At 35.0% G+C, this 15,976-nt stretch overlaps 1 protein-coding gene across 2 annotated transcripts in view; it reads left to right on the top strand.

Moving 5' to 3' along the window:
- The first annotated feature begins 1,702 nt into the window (after positions 1 to 1,702).
- Positions 1,703 to 15,976, top strand: part of AHI1 (Abelson helper integration site 1) — an 81,447-nt gene continuing 67,173 nt past the window's right edge. For both annotated transcript variants that reach the window (XM_069851947.1, XM_069851946.1), the window contains exons 1-8: positions 1,703 to 1,774; positions 2,590 to 2,711; positions 9,191 to 9,801; positions 10,380 to 10,537; positions 11,564 to 11,771; positions 12,486 to 12,678; positions 14,314 to 14,409; positions 15,747 to 15,932. In XM_069851947.1, coding sequence (XP_069708048.1) covers positions 1,765 to 1,774; positions 2,590 to 2,711; positions 9,191 to 9,801; positions 10,380 to 10,537; positions 11,564 to 11,771; positions 12,486 to 12,678; positions 14,314 to 14,409; positions 15,747 to 15,932 — 1,584 coding nt within the window. In that variant the 5' untranslated portion in view covers positions 1,703 to 1,764. The remainder of the gene's footprint in view (positions 1,775 to 2,589; positions 2,712 to 9,190; positions 9,802 to 10,379; positions 10,538 to 11,563; positions 11,772 to 12,485; positions 12,679 to 14,313; positions 14,410 to 15,746; positions 15,933 to 15,976) is intronic.

Genomic DNA, 15,976 nt, shown 5'->3' with positions numbered 1-15,976 from the left:
TTGCAAAAGCAGATTTATTTTTCAATGTTTTCTGTTTTCATTTCTTCTAAGAAGTGTTATTTTTAACTTTTAATGTCTTAGTAGTGACAGTAAAGATTTGCTTTAAGAGTCAAACACATCTTAGTTACTGACAGTATTGTTACTTTGTCAGTGACCTGATGAAGCATAGTACGGAACAAAATTTTTTTTCTTTTTTCCTTCCTCTGAAGTTCCTTCTGGATTCTTGCTCATTTCAAACATCCTTGAATTGTAGGATACTTAGTATCCAGGCTTTGCTTCATATCTGAAATAAACTAATAACACCTGGCAACTGCCTAATCAGCATTTCTGTAATCCCAAACCAAACCTAAGGCTTTGCCTTTCTTAACTTGCTTTGGTTGGCTAGCCGGCAGACCAAAATCTGATAAGTAATAAATGTGAAGGAACCTGGAAGTATGTAGCCTGTGGCTTCTTGAAGAAGTAAGAATAGAAAGAAAGCAGAGGCATCTGAGGGTAGGGTGGTGCAGGTAGTTGAGGATATAAGTGTAGCCTTGGCTCTTACATATTCTGGTAAGGTGTGGGCACCCAACAGTGATCTTTAGTGTTGAAGCCAAGTGGTATATTTGGCCTGCTTTAATGCTATTAGACTCTCTTAGCTGCAAATCAAAGGCCACGTGCAAATTGGCTGTTATGTAATAATCCCTACTAACTCCTAAATTGTACCCAGGAATTGCTTGGGTGGGTGTTAGGTGGCTTGGACCAACGTGGTGCTGAGGACAATGCAATCATATAGCCTAGCAGCATTTAATGCTACATCTTAATTTGTTAGGAAAAATGTAATCTGTGTGTGCGGTGGACGCGAGTTAGTGGTGCCTAACAGGAGGTGATACCTGGGGAGAATTTGGGAGCTGGTGCCTCATGGGAGGTAAGTAGGATGGTTTAATGTATGGAAGGCTAAGGGGTATATTACACATTCATAGAAAGTTAGGTTTCATTATTTCTACTGTTTACAAAACAACTTTTGTTATTGAAGTTTTTTGTAAAACATTCTGAATTTTCTGATGAAAAGATAAAGCTGTATAAAGTGTTTATTTACCTTCAAGCCTTGTTTGCGTTGCATTTGTAGGCTTTTCTCCATAATCAGGAGGACCTAACATTTGTTTTGTTTTCCTTTAGAGAAATGAGTTTCATGTGATTGCTTGTCTGCTTTATGTAAAATATAACTGCTTTATGTAAACATAAATATTTGGAGTTCTGTAATAAAGTTATATTTGCTAGTAGGTTTTAATCTTTGTAGCCAGCCGATAGCTTTGAGTACAATGTGACTTCCTTGGTGATACTGTCAGGATGGGAACCCGATTAGAAAGGCTTTAATATAGATGGCTGCATGGATCATTATTATTTAAATAAACTGTAGGGTTTTTTAGAAGGCTGGAGGACTACAGTACTGAAGTACTTGGCTGTTGTCCAGAAATATGTATCTATTTAAACTGCTGTGGTGTTAGCTTTTGTTTCCTCTAAAATAACAAGTATTAGATGGTGAGAATCTCAGGCTAAGAGTTGATGGCAGAGAACTTCTAATAATTTAGACAAATAGTCTAAAAATAACTATTTCCCTAAAAGACTTGTACTCATCCTTGATATTAATTACCGTGCATTCAATTGTTAGCTTTCTGTCTATGGACCATTTATGTTAATGAAAGTTGTTAATTACTTTAAACAGAATGGTGAATTCTGAGGAAGAAGCAGCTGGTGTGTTGAGCAGCTTCTAACCGAGGACTGAAAATGCCAGCAGGTAAGAATAGTTTGTGTTTCATTTTCAAGACATATTTTATAGTCAGAACTAGATACAAATTATAGGACTTACTCTGTGTATAATTTTTTAATGTTGCATTGGTTCTGCTTTGAGTTCATGCTTATAGTTGATTTTCAAAGTGTTATGATGTTAAATTTTGCAGTTTTTGTAAAAATTGTAATTACAGTGGTAAATATGCTGCAGCTGAGGATTCAACAGCCTTTTTCAGTGGTGTGCCAGATTGCATTTTTAATTCTTTGTCTACAAATTAAACATTACCTCAGAGAGGCTGGAACACCTACTGCTTCAAAGGCTGAAATGATTCACAGAAAGACAGGGACTCGCGATTTCTAATTTGTGCCAGCCTCTGCCTCTTGCAGACCTGTTTCAAGGGGGTGCTCTGCTGGGTTCCAGACTTAGTAAGAACCCAGAGCTGCTACTTCTAGAGGCACTGTGTCCACCTCTGTTATAGTTGTGCTACTGTTCATAAACAGCGAAGGCAAAGACCTGTCCTCTGCTTTGGCTGGCCCGGGTTTTTGCTGATCCTGATTTGTGTGCTCTTCTAAATGTACTTTCTTCAGGAAACAGAGTAGATTTTGCTGACCTCGGCAACAAACAATAGTTCTACAACATTGCTGAGTTATCGTAGTGTGGTTTATGTTGTCAGTGGAAATTAACTGAATACTAAGCAAACTACTTGGTAAATTTTCCCTGATGAAATAATTGTCCTTTGCAGTTTTAAAGTGTGATTGTGCACTTTTTTAGCAATGGTGATGGTTGAGCTAGGGAATCATATGCTAAATTTCTTTTTGCAGTTGAAAGTGAGGCAAAGGCAAGAACCAAAGTTCGCTTTGAGGAGATCTTCAGACGTCATGCTGACCTAACAGAAAGAAATAAGTCAAAGAAAAAGAATTTTCACTCTCAAGAGAATATTGTGGTGAGTTTGAACACATGCAAGTTCTTTTTGGTTTCCTTACTTAGTGGAAAAAAGATCAGGAAAATATATTGTAGAAAGCACTTTTTAAAAAGTAAGTTTAAAGTGTATTTCTGCACATATGCTATGTTTTTGATGTGGCTTTTATTTGTTGTTTGTGTACCAGCAATTCATCCTTGTAATTTGGAGGTATGCCCAAATTATGTAGAATATAATACTAATAAAAAGAAGGTAGCACATGTACACGTGCTCATTTGAAGTCTACCAGTACTTTTGTTCTGTTAATATTTGTCAGAAAAAGATTTTCAAATTCAGTATTGACTTATACCTAATGGTGTAAGAATAAGACTTTATAAACCATGTTAAACAACAATTGAAACTTTTTTTTTTTTCAATTTGATCTCAGTAATCAGCGTAGTTCTGGATGTGCTGAGCTTTGTTTGTCTGAGTGGTCCCATGTTTACATATCTGCTTAGGCAGTACACATGTATAAAGATGTGTTTGAAAAGATTTTGGCCATAGCTTGTGACATGCAGATTAGGAATGATTCTATCACCCTGACCTTGTGGTTAGATGACATTTTTGGTTTTGACATATCCCTCATTACAAGAGCCTCAGAGTTTCCTCTGAGTTATGGTTCATACTGTAGCTTTATTTCTGAACAGAAGAAGAAATGTTTAGTATCAGTCCTATATATACCAATTATTGACTTAGAATTTTTGGAATTTCAAAAGGAAGCAATTTGCTTAAAAGACAACTGTTCTATTTTTTTATCTTCCTCCTGTTAGGTTTTATGTTTTCAGTCTTTTTTTTTTTATTATTTCTTAGATCTATGCCAGGTGCTGGAAGTGAGTGTTGATTTTTATTTTACATAACATCAGAATATTGCACGTGTTTATTTTATATATATTTGTAATAGTTATATTAAACTTAGAATTGTTGTGCTGAAACATAATTTTGTCTTTAGTTGACAATTTGAAGTTGATATTTGTTTGGATTCTTTCTTATTCTGCATTCCTTGAAGTATATGGTATTTAGCTGATAGTCTGTACGAAGAATCAACGTGATGTCTAAAATACAGGATAGGAGAGTTAGAGGGTGGGTTTTTTTCCTCTCTTTGTAAATAAAATTTTTCTTTAGTTAGGTACATTTTTGATGAAACATGAGTTTTCAAATTTATACTTTATGAGTCTTTTTGAGCATGTAATTGTATGTTCATATGCAACTGTAACTCAGAAATATTTTAAGATTGATATGATTTTAATTTTAATTTTTAATTTTGGTCTCTAATGTAAAACACAAGTTTTTTTGAGTTATCTAGAAAAAATTAGAATCACGGTGAACTGAATCAAAAGTTAATGGTATACGCATAAATTAAGAGAAGTTTTTAGCATGAGTGTGGAAGCCTAACTTTATGATCTTGTTGAAGCCATAGATTTTTACCAGTCAAACCAGTTAAGAATGTGAGAAGAACATATATTGAAACCTAATATTGACTATTCTGAATATTTCCTTCAATATGTGGCAAAGTTGCAAGAGTTCAGATTGGTATTTTCCATGCCAGTTGCATTCAAGTAGAAATTTCTGTAAAAGCTTCAGCAAATAACCAGTCATTTCTTTGTAAGAAATAAATGCATATGGGAGGAGATGGAGAGGAGGTAGATGGAGGAGATTGGCTGGTTTTGTTCTAGTTTTCTTCACTTTATATAATTCAACTGTGTTAAGTTTCACATATCTTGAAATAATGTGAAATGTATCAGTAATAATTGTCATTGTGTCATGGACTTGCCACAAATGGTCTCCCAGCTTTGATCAGAAATAGGTCATCGTGGTTGAGATTATACTTCCACTGGAGATATTCCCATCTTCTTCCTTCTTTTGTCTTTACTGAATCTAGCCTTTCTTAGATTAATAAAACCTTTTCAATCATGTTTCCTTGAAACCTGAGTTCTGGAGCTACAGGAGGTTGCTGCAATTTTAAATTATAGAAGCAAGAGTAAGCAGATTGCCTACCTGCTTGCCTGCTCTCCTCTGCCCATGGCCTTGAGAGAAGGGAAGCAGCCTAACTAGAAGAAGAAAGGCTGATGTCAGTAGGTCAGAGTGGGTTTGAAGTCACGACTGGTAGGAATGAGGGCTTGTAACAGAGAGAGAGATCAACATTAGATGTGGCCAGTGAAAGGTCTGCTTTTTTGTTCAATAGCCACAGATACAGTGTGTATGAGGCCCAAAGGCATGTCTGAAAACACAAGCAGTTGGGACACAGAAAGTGAATTTGCTAGTATCCCTTCTGGGGCTAAGTCACCATATTTACTTTTAGCAGTTGTACCACCTATTACAAGTGGTTAGAATGAGGCAAGCCTCGGACAAGGCAATGTCCAGACTGTTTTACCCAGATAGATTTTGTCTAATATCAGTGTGAAAATCATCTGCTTCAATCTAAATTTCATGGCAGAAAATAGAGTGTTTAACTCAGAAAATGTCAGTGAAGTTTTCTGCCAGGTGAAAAGCAAGAATTTCCTCCCTAGGCACTAGTCTGACCAGCCTGCAGTATTGGGGTGCAGGTGCATTGCTAGCTAAGGTTTTGTATTCAAGCCAGGACTGCAACAGATTTACATGTTTGAAGCTTTTTACATCCTACTTTGCTGAATCTGCTCCTTCCCTTTCTTCATAAGGCCATGGATGACAGGATCAAGCCTCCAACAGGTTGGAGCATCCAGATTCCAACCCTTTTGCGAGGGTACAGGTAGTAGGAGTCCATCTGCAGATTTGGCAGGTCTTGTATTCTTCTGAATAAAATGGAAGTTTTACAGGTTTCTTCTGACTAATTCAGTACTTTAGCTTCTGTCTTAGATGTAAAATACAACCTGTAGAGCTTTGAGGTTGTAAAATTTTTCCAGGTTCTGTTTCATAGCCCATTTTTTTCATAAGCTGGCAGGCACTAAATAATTGTTGAGACTTCCACTGGTTTTAAAACAGGAAAACTGCTAGTAGTTGATACACCTGACCTACATGTTTTCTCAATGTTTTCTGTTAAAACTTGGTGAAACTTATCCAAACGTATCCTATCTGTAAATTAAGGTTGTTCTAGTTTTTGGTATCTATACTTTGTAGACTTACATGAGCAATTGCAGTAAAATTGGTTCACTGTATCTGAAAATTTTCTCAAACATCCCACCCAGCTAGCCCACATGAGAAGTACATTCATTACCAATCCAGTTGTCTTTTACAACCAGTACATATCAGCCCTTTCGTGAGCTGGCAGTGTCCATTCCTAATTTCTCAAGGTCTGCCTGTATTATGGGAACAAGTTCAGGTACCTCTTCAGGTACCTCTTGAAATCTGGTTATCTGAGTTTCCAGGTGCCCTGGGCAAATCACTCAATGTGTTTCCAGGTTCCATTTGTGCATATTTGAGAAGCCTTTTTAAAAAGGAGTGTGATTGTTAGGCATTGTCCCTGCTGTCAGCTTTGGAACATGAATGGCAAGTGATACAACCTGGGGTACTCATTGCGGTACGATGCCTGTGTGCATCTTGGCTGGCTCCCATCTCTTGCCTCGATCAAGCCACTATTGCAAGTAGGTTTGCTCTCAGGAATGGGTGCTTCCTCTGCCCTGTTATTGTAATGTAGCCTTGGACCTGTTTTGAGAAAAAGCCTTCTCATTTGTTTCATGCTTTAAATTGAGGAGGTCAGGTTCAGGTCAGCAACTGTCTGGAGTTACTCCAGAGACAGGCCTATACTCTGAGCTGCTTTTCCAGCCTAACTGCTTTTTCTGACTCAGTTCAAATGTGTTCATATATAGGTGATTACTCTTAGCTGATCTCTTTTAGTTGTGTGTTTTAGATTAGACTGGTGATTTTTGTGAACTTCTTGGCTTTTACCTTTTTGTGACTCTCTCCCATCTTTCCTTTTGTTTTAATTACATCATGTAATTGAACAGTACGTGTGCAAAAAGTGGCCTGAGTTAAGATCAAACAGGCAATGTATCTGAGGAATTTGTGTTTGAACTGCAGAAGCAGCGTTGTGCTGCCTGCATTCTCTATGATATTCCTGGAATTTGCTGTAGTTTGTGACTGCATTCTGTTTCCTTGTGAGAATATTCTGGTTTTTTTTTCTTAAGAGTAAATTTGCTGTAATTAAGTGACTGTGCAGCTACTGTTCATGACACATATTTGTAGATACATGGATTTATTTATAGGTGTTATAAATAACAAATTCTGGTAAACAGAATTTTCTTCAGATTTTTTCAACATCTACTTTTCTTTAAGGAAATTATTCTTGAATATCTGAGTTATTTCAGAAACTCTTAAACAAGACAGAGATAATGGCTTTTGTTTAGGATTTCTCAAATGAATACTACTTCTTGGGCTTAATATTCTGTCAAAGGCAAAAATCAGCATGATCTTAGCTATTGGTTACTTTTGAGTCTTATATGCCAGTATGTTTTAACCTTCATTTGTTATACTCTAGTTAAAGTTGTCTGCAGAAATGCAGATAAGAACGTGAACAATCTTTAAAAATCATTACTTTGGGTTGGTTTTTTTACTTTGTAGAAAATTTGTTGCTTTTTTTTTCCCTATTCTGTTTCAAGTTATTTATATGTAATCTTCCACATCCTCTTAAATCACTGATTTATGAATAAAGAGGATGTTACTGGTCTGTTTGAGCAGGTAAAAGATGAAGGTACAAGGATAGGCTCTCTCATGATTTGATATTGAGATAATTTAAACTATTTATAGATATAGGATGCTAAAAATAAGGATACCTACTGAAAAGGTATATGAATGGCTTTAGATTTTTTCCTGATGTATTAGCTAAGCATACTTGCATTAAATTCTAGGCACTTTCTTTTTTAACTCATCCTTTATTAGGATAGTGTTTAGTACGAGGCATAAGTAAGTCTAGTTAGTGCATTTTTAAGCTTTGTTTCTAGTTTGAGACTTCAGCTTCTATTTATGTATTAAGCTTTGTCTTGGTGTATATTGCTTTTATTTGACAATTTTTCTGTTAAAAAAATAAACTTCCTTGATAGTTTGTTTTTGGTTTTTTTCTATTCTTTGGCTTTACTTGTGTACTTCAAACTTACCTTTCTTTTTCCTGCCTTCTTCTTCAATACTTATAATACTTCTCTTGCTCTCCATGTCCTCATTTCAAATATCAGATGGTGATGAAGGTTTTCAGGCTCATGTAATTAAGGGATTGTAACATGGAAGCAGATGACTTGCACATTGAGTGTTCTTTTCTTTCTAGTCGTTGACTATTACTTTTGCAGGTGAATATTGTAAAGTCAGGATCCATACTCCAAAGCATGATAGTGGTTGCAATCTCATTTTCTGCCCATACGAAATTTTTAATCTTTTTCTTCTTACGAGACTGTAAATTTTGATGATCAGTTATTACACACATTGTTCCTTTTAAAAAATGTTTGAAACAAACATGATTCTTTAACTGGGAGAGGTATCCCAGCTGAAACCAGGACAAAGGGAAAAAACGCCTGTGTGTGAGGGAGGAAGTTTGTTCTGGGAAAGAAAAGATTATGTACAGATACTTATATTTCTCCAACATTTTTTTTTTTAATTTACTTTCTTTGTATCCTGAAGTCCGTTCTAATGTTTTATGTGGATCCTCCAGAGCGTTTTAGTTAAGACAACAGAGTAAATGAACCTCAGCAACTTTATGGAAGCTCCAGCAGGGAACAAGAAACCTGTGTGTTATGTTCCTCACAGAATCAGGCCTGCTGTGGTTTTTTTTGAGGTACGGCTTTTAGTAACCAGGAATACAAAGCTGAAAGAGGGAGGAAAGTTCACAATTTATTTCCTAAAAAACACCAAAAACTAGCAGAAGGAGCGTGTAGGCAATTGCATTAGCTGAAATTTGTCTTTGCTGATTTTACTAGGCTAGTCTTTAGATCAACTCTTTGTCATTCTACTAAGAATAACATGGGATTTTTTTCAACTTTATACTTTTTTTGAAAAAAAAGTCTTAGTGGAAATCTGGTTTTCAGTTTTAGCACTTTTTCACAATGTTTCCTTGTCAAACTTTGGCAAGCAACTTTCAGTAAAAGAGACTCCAATCAACTGAGCCTGAAGCCTGTCTCTAAATTGCTTTTCAAATAGATGAAAATATTTAATTGGTTATATGCCACACGTAATCTTCAAGTCTTCTGTAGCCTAAAACATTGGCATTTGTTTATGGAATAGACTTGTTGATTTCATTTGTTACTGAATATACATAGAAGTCACTTAAACATAGTGAAACAAACTTGAAGATGAAGTACTTAAACACAAAATGTTTGTGATTTTTTTCAGTGTGAATTAACTGTTGCCTTTCATTGTGTCACTTGTTAATTTTAAAGAAACTAACTGGATCTTTGATTTTAGTATTTCTTTGTCTAGTATTGCCAAAGGAATAACATAAAGTACTATGTTTATCCTTAGAACATAATTTTTAGTACAAGAATGTTTTATGTTCTTTTCATTTGTAGCTTGAAACCTTCAGAAGTAATATTGACCTAGCTAAGGAAAGCGTGAATGACGAAGCAATTATAAACAACACATACAATCCTGAACAAGAGAGTCCTCGATTTACAAAAAATAAGCTGAGAGAGAAAGCCTCAATTGCAGAGAAAATAAACAATGATGTTATTAGTGGAGAGGAGAGCAAGCAACCCAAGTCTAACAAGAAGAAAAAGAAATTATCATTACAAGAACAATTTAATGAGGAGGAAAATTTATATGAAGCTAAATTGGAGAGTTTTGAGAAAAAGATTAATGATTTTCCAAAGAAGAAAACAAAAAGTAAATCACAAACAGATGTACCTCATGAAGACAGTCATAGAAAGATTAAAAATTCTTTGACTGAAGCGAGAAATGTAACTGAATTAGAAGAGGAAGAAGAGCTAATTCAAGCCTATCAGCTGCATGTGGCTGAGGATGAGGCAAATGCAATTAAAAAGAAAATAAGAACGAAACTTAAGGAACAGATGTCTGAATTTACCTTTAATGTTCAAAGCCAGGAAGTTGTATTGAACGATGAAGTGGGCAAGAAGAAGAAAAAGAAGAAAGAAATAGCAGTTTTAAGTGAAGCTGAAACAAGGTATTGTGATAAACTGTATACCATGTGTCTGTGAATCTTAAGCAAAATGTTTCAACTTATTTTAAGATAGTCAGAAGCTTTCTGGTAAACTGTAGATATCCAGTTCATTACTTAGAAAAATGATTGTGTTATGAAAAAATACTAGCAAATACTTTTTTAAAATGCTGTGAAAATTAATATTTAAGTTGGAGATTGTTTAACTTTTTAAAATAGATCCTCCATTACTTATCTGATGTTTCTTTTGTGTGAAACTCTTAATGAGATTAAGATAATTTTGTGTGTGTTTCTTTAGTGATGAATAGTGGCCCTCGTCCAGCAGAAGAGTTTTAGCTAAGCTCTGTTCACGTGAATGGTTCTGCAATTATCTGGAAATTAGGGAGAAATGAAAGCTGGGGGGAGGGGGGAGAAATGAGAAAGGCGGGGCCCTGATGTTGAGGGAGGGTTGCATTTCCAAGATACAGAGATGATAAGTTGCAGAACTAAAGGGGTCATTGCAAGTGGATTAGTAATGGTAATGAGCGGTTGCATCTATATATGTTGTAGAATGCAATTGCTGACTGTAATGCATTATGTTGCAGTGCAATGTCCCATTCTGAGATGCAGCAGCTTCCAGCAGAAGATGGCAATGAAAATCAGTCAGTGGAAAGACAATGTACATCAGAAGGACAGAAATTGGAGAAGACCATGGAAAAACAAAAACCTAAAGCAAAAAAGGTTAAAAAGAAACCCAGAAAAGGTGTGCCAAAAAAATGTTAGAATGGTGTACTGCTTTGCTGCTTCATTCAAGCCTTTTTTCTTTTGTGCTACTGCAGAAATATTTATCCATAGTAGTAACACACAAGTAACAGCTGTTGATGTTACTTATGTTTTAGTTACTTAATTTTAATTCTTCTGATTCTAAGACTAATTTGTAAGGAGATTTCATTTGATGTCTCCATCTAAAATATTTAGAATTCATTTACTGTAAATAGTTTTGAAATGTATAAATCGTTAAACAGGTTTTTTTAAGCATAATATAATAATATTATACATACCATCTTTACAGTGTATTGCTTAGATGCATATTCTAATTGTCTTTTTATTATTTTAGCATTTTTATTTACTTAAGGCTATAAATGGTGTATTGCCATTGTTTTAACCTGATTGAAACATAAAGAATGTTTTTTTTCATGCGGCGTGTAGTCAAATTGGAGAATTCATTTCCTCAAACCTTGTGGAAGCCAAACTGTGAAAATAGTTTAAAAAAATGAAGATTACAGACAGTGATGAGGAGTGGATCTTCTGTTATCTGATGGGGATCTCACTGTAACTTCTAAATAAAGAAATTCTGAAAACAATATTTGATAATTCAAAGAAAATGCACATGGAGAAAAGATCAGTTTCTGCTTGCCTTTTTTTTTATGTTTTCCTTTAAAAAATGGACCAAAAAACCCTACTATAGGCAGTAGTCTGGAGCAGGATATTGAACAGTGTGTTTCAAGTTGTGAAAGAGAAGAACCTATATCAACCTAGAGAAAGACCTCTGATTTTAAATACAAATGTTTGTTAGTAGGACTAGATTATATTAATTAATATATATTCATGTGTATATTCGTACATTTAAAATGCTGCAAATTCGATAATCTTATTTTAACCTATTGCATAAAGAACAGGTTAAATATTATTTGCTATTGATTGCAAAGACAATATAGAGCATTTTTACTCATCTAAACTCTCACTAGTGGAACATTATAACCTCTGTTTACTTTGTTCCTGTTTCTAGACGAAAGCACAGAAGTTACTGAAGAAAATGACAAGGAAATGAAGAATTCAGAAATTTCAACTCAGTCTAAATTTGATGATAATCTTGTGTTGGGAGTGTATGTCCATCGATCTGATAGACTTAAAACTGATCTCCTGGTGTCTCATCCTGTGGTTAAAATCCATGTCGTTGATCAGAGAAGTGGTTTATACATCAAGAAGGATCATAGGTGACTTCTAATAAACTGTTTCTATTGTCAATGATTATAAATACAAAGATTCTTCCCTAGAAAGTTAAATTTGTAAATTAAAACGATGCTGAATTTTAAGCTCGTGAAGTCATTCATTAGTTTCTACATCTATAGCAATACGTATATATACCTACAGTAATTTAGGGTGGTATTTTTCTCTTCTTTTGGGAACTTCTAAATGCTTTGCACTACTGTATTGCTCTGGAGGTCTACACGTTTACAGCCCAGTTCATTCTGTATTCTTTATGGAGTGAGAATTTCCCAAATCTCAAAATATGTAGAAGCCAAGATTAGAATAACTAAGCAGAACTGCTGTAGTGTAAATAGTCTCTGCCTTTAAAAGAACTCTTAAAAACCTGAAATGAAGTTTAGTTCTTCATATTTCTAATCACTTCAGTTACTTTTTTTCCCTGAAAATCTGATTTCAGTAGTGTTTAAGCAATAGATTCTACCATGACCGCTATGCATAAATTTGGTAGCCAAAAGCTGATTGTTAGAATTTTGAACTTCAGCCTATAGCTTTTCTATGTACATTACAAATAGCTTTCAATTTTGGTTGGGTTTAGAATTTTTTCTTTCTAAAATGAAACAAATGGTATCTTGCTTCTTTGCTTTCAGTAACTGAAAATACTGATAACAGTTTTTCTTTTAAGAAGCTATAAAAATTGTAACTGTTTGGTAATTTTTAAACAGCAAGAGTAAAGTTTCATCTTCTAATGAACAAGAACAAATAGACCATGTTCTTCCTGTTATGACACAACCATATGACTTCAGACGGTCTAAATCGACAGTTCCAGAGTGGGAGGAGCAAGTCATATTTAATGAACGTTTTAGTTACTTTATTCAAAATACTGAAGAAAGTCCTCGGGTAATTCTGTTTTTTGAGGTAAGGTTAAATATTCTACATCACATTTCTGCGTGTTATGATTTTCACTTTATTTCTTCAGTGGTATATACTTGGCTGATTCAGGTGGTTTATTTCAGTTATATTGGGATACAGGCATAGTCTTACAATACAGAATTAAGTGGAGATACAAAAGAGTTTTACTAGTGATTGGTAATACTAGTACATATTTTTTTAATTGCCCTATCCCCCCGTTTTGGTGAAGTTGGTAAGATTGTTCCAGATCAAGAGGGATGGCAACACATATAACAGATATAAGTTATTCTTTCCAACAGTCTTGAAATCTGAAAACAAGCTTAAGTACCAGAAACTCAGTGGTGGAGTTTGCCTGCTTGTAGCAACACCTCTTCCCTTGTACCAATGGGCAAGCTATTGCATTGTTTGCCATTAACATTTTAGACATCTACTTCTCTCCCATTCTTCACAAATAATTATTAATTCATCCTCCAGTACAATTATATTTAAAGGACAAATTGTAAGGTGTATAGTCAACATGATTTTGAGCTTAAGTTAAAGAGATTCTGTAATATTAACCTGAAAATAAGAACTTAAGGCAATAGTTTTTTGTTCCTTGTTTTTTATATTTCAAATGGATTGTATATACAGCATCACCATATAGAATCTTAGAATGTTTTGGGTTGAAAGGGACCTTTACAGGTCATTAGTCCAAACCCTTTACAGGAGCATGGACGTCTGAAGATATTTATATGTCTCTTTATGTTCTGTGGTTTTCATACATGAACGCATTTATAGAATTAAGATATCCTTAGTGTTTTTTAACAAAGAAGTAGTCACAATTGTATGTAAAGGTTCTTCATGGAAATAATTTTAATGTCGGGACTAGAAGTCCTAACTTTGGGACTGAAATGTTGGGACTCAAAGTGTGCTGTTTGACTTCAGCAAGGTTTATGAAATGCTAGTTTGGAGGTACCATGATTCCAGAGGGGGTTTTTTTGTATACTGGATGAACCTCCAGGAGTGACTTAATATGAGAAGACTCTGGTCATTGACAGGAAAAAAAAAAAAAAATAAAGAATCTCATGGATATAATTGGAAGTGTTCAAGGCCAGGTTGTATAAGGCTTTGAGCAACCTGATCTAGTGAAAGACGCCCCTGCCCATGGCAGGGGGTTCAACCAGATGATATTTTAAGATCTCTGCCAACCCAAACCATTCTGTGGTCAATTTAATGACATAAGTGATAAGGCTAGGAAACGAAAACTAACTTTTTGACTGCCCTTTTCTAGCTAGATTAACATGCAGCTGGATTTGGCTGTCAGGTTTGTGATCTGTGTGATTTGTGAACTCTACAGGATTTATGAAAATTGCATGTGAATGTTTTCTTTTTTTTATTGTATGAGAAGGGAAGCAGGAATAGATTTTTAGGGTGAGACTTAAGATGTTTTTTAAAACAGATCATAGTCATCAGGTAAATGCGTATGGTCTGTTATTTCTAATTATGTGCTTGTGTGGAAGAAGCACTCCTTTTGTAATTCCTTAAAATCAAAATCCACTTAATTTAGTGAATTGCATCTAGCATATTTTCAGCAGTACTTTTTAGTTACCATGAAAGATATACTAAGTTGAAATATATTTGTATTCCTACAAATATTTTCAGATCCTTGATTTATTACGTATGGATGAAGTGAAAGCCAGATGTGATGTACAGACTCAGGAATGTGGTTCCCGAAAAATTTGTTGGGCATTTCTAAAGGTATTGTGAATATGTAAATGAAGAAAAAAAACTATAAATCTTTTCATTCAGTTATCTAAAAGACACCAACCTTACTAAGTGGGAAAACATTTTTTTAATGTTTTCAGGCAGCAGATATGGAAAAACAAATCCTTGCCTGTTTGGCTGTTCTCTCCTTTCCGTCTTTGTTTTCCACATAAAATTCACGGTAACAAGCTTGACAGTAAAGGATATGTATTTTTCAAGAAAGGATAAAACGTGTAAGAATTTTTCTTGTTTTGTAAAGTATAGAAGGAGGTTGTCTTTGAAGGTTTGTGTTTCATGAGATCACTTCTGTCTTTGAAAGAAAAAGATAAATCTGCTAATTTCTGTACCTTGGCTATTTTGTATTCTAGTGGCATTTTCAGTTGGCCAGTCTTTGAAAAGACTAACTAGCCTAATTATAAAATGCCTGCCATTTTTAGTTGCAGAATTTGAAATGCTGCAGCAGTGAAATATAGGTAATTTAGCCAGTACGTCATGTACCATTTTACCCTTCTGGGACTGATTTGAGTGTGCTAATTTGGCCTTTGAGAGCTGACAAGGTATTCCGTACTTTAATTTGCCCGAGGATTGTTCGTTTATGCATACCCCAAATGGATGATAGATCTTGACAGCCACTGAGCAGTCTAAAATATGGAGAGGGTAATGGACTGCAAGTTCAGGGGAAGTGAGAGGAACTTCCATATCCTTTCATACAAAGTCTTTTTTTCAGCTCTTCCCAAGATGAATCTACGGAATTGGAAGTCTGGTGTGCTGTGTCTGGTGTATAGCTGTGCAGCCAGGCATTCTGCACAGTCAATGCCTGAACAAAAGGAAGGAAGGCTTTCCAACACATAAATACAAATTGTGGCCTTTTCTTCATTCCTACTGTGTCAATCAGGACCATCCTTTCTGCTGTATAAAAGTAGAAATGTCCTGATAAACAGTGGTCAATATTAATGGCAGTAGGTACTCACAGAAAGGAAAATATAAACACTAATTTCGATCTTGCTCTGTAGTTTAATAGGGAGAACTCTATCTTCTCTGCAATTGCAAAGGTTGCTGCTTTGCTGAATCTTTTGCTCTGAGTCAAAGCCTTGCCAATATCCCTTGTTCTAGTGTTCAAAGGGAACAGATTTGGAAGAGGCTCTTTGTGGATTGACAGTCATTTGAGATTTGGGCAATTCCAGCAAGTAGGAATTAATTTAAAATATTGTATAGGAAGTGGATTTTGTAGTTCATACTGTAGTTGTTTAAGATACAGGAAATCATCAATGATTTCTATTACTTTTGTGTTAATGTAACACTTTTTTTTTCCTCTTGAATTACCCTTCCAGCTTGTAGGTGCAAATGGAGTTCTAAATGTTGATGGAAAACTCCGCCTGCAATTATATTACCCACCTCCAAGGACCAAGTTACATTCAAATGTTGTTGAGGTTTATGAGTGGTGGGTAAAATGTCCTAGAAACCGTTACCCATCAACTTTATATGTAACTGTAAGAGGCATAAAACTACCAGATCATGTAAGTTAAATATATAATGTATAAATATATTTACAAATATACAG

This window comes from Phaenicophaeus curvirostris, chromosome 2 (assembly GCF_032191515.1).
Source record: "Phaenicophaeus curvirostris isolate KB17595 chromosome 2, BPBGC_Pcur_1.0, whole genome shotgun sequence".
Lineage (NCBI taxonomy): Eukaryota > Metazoa > Chordata > Aves > Cuculiformes > Cuculidae > Phaenicophaeus > Phaenicophaeus curvirostris.
The sequence above is the reverse complement of the archived record's forward strand: the minus strand, read 5'-3'. Positions and strand labels throughout refer to the sequence as shown.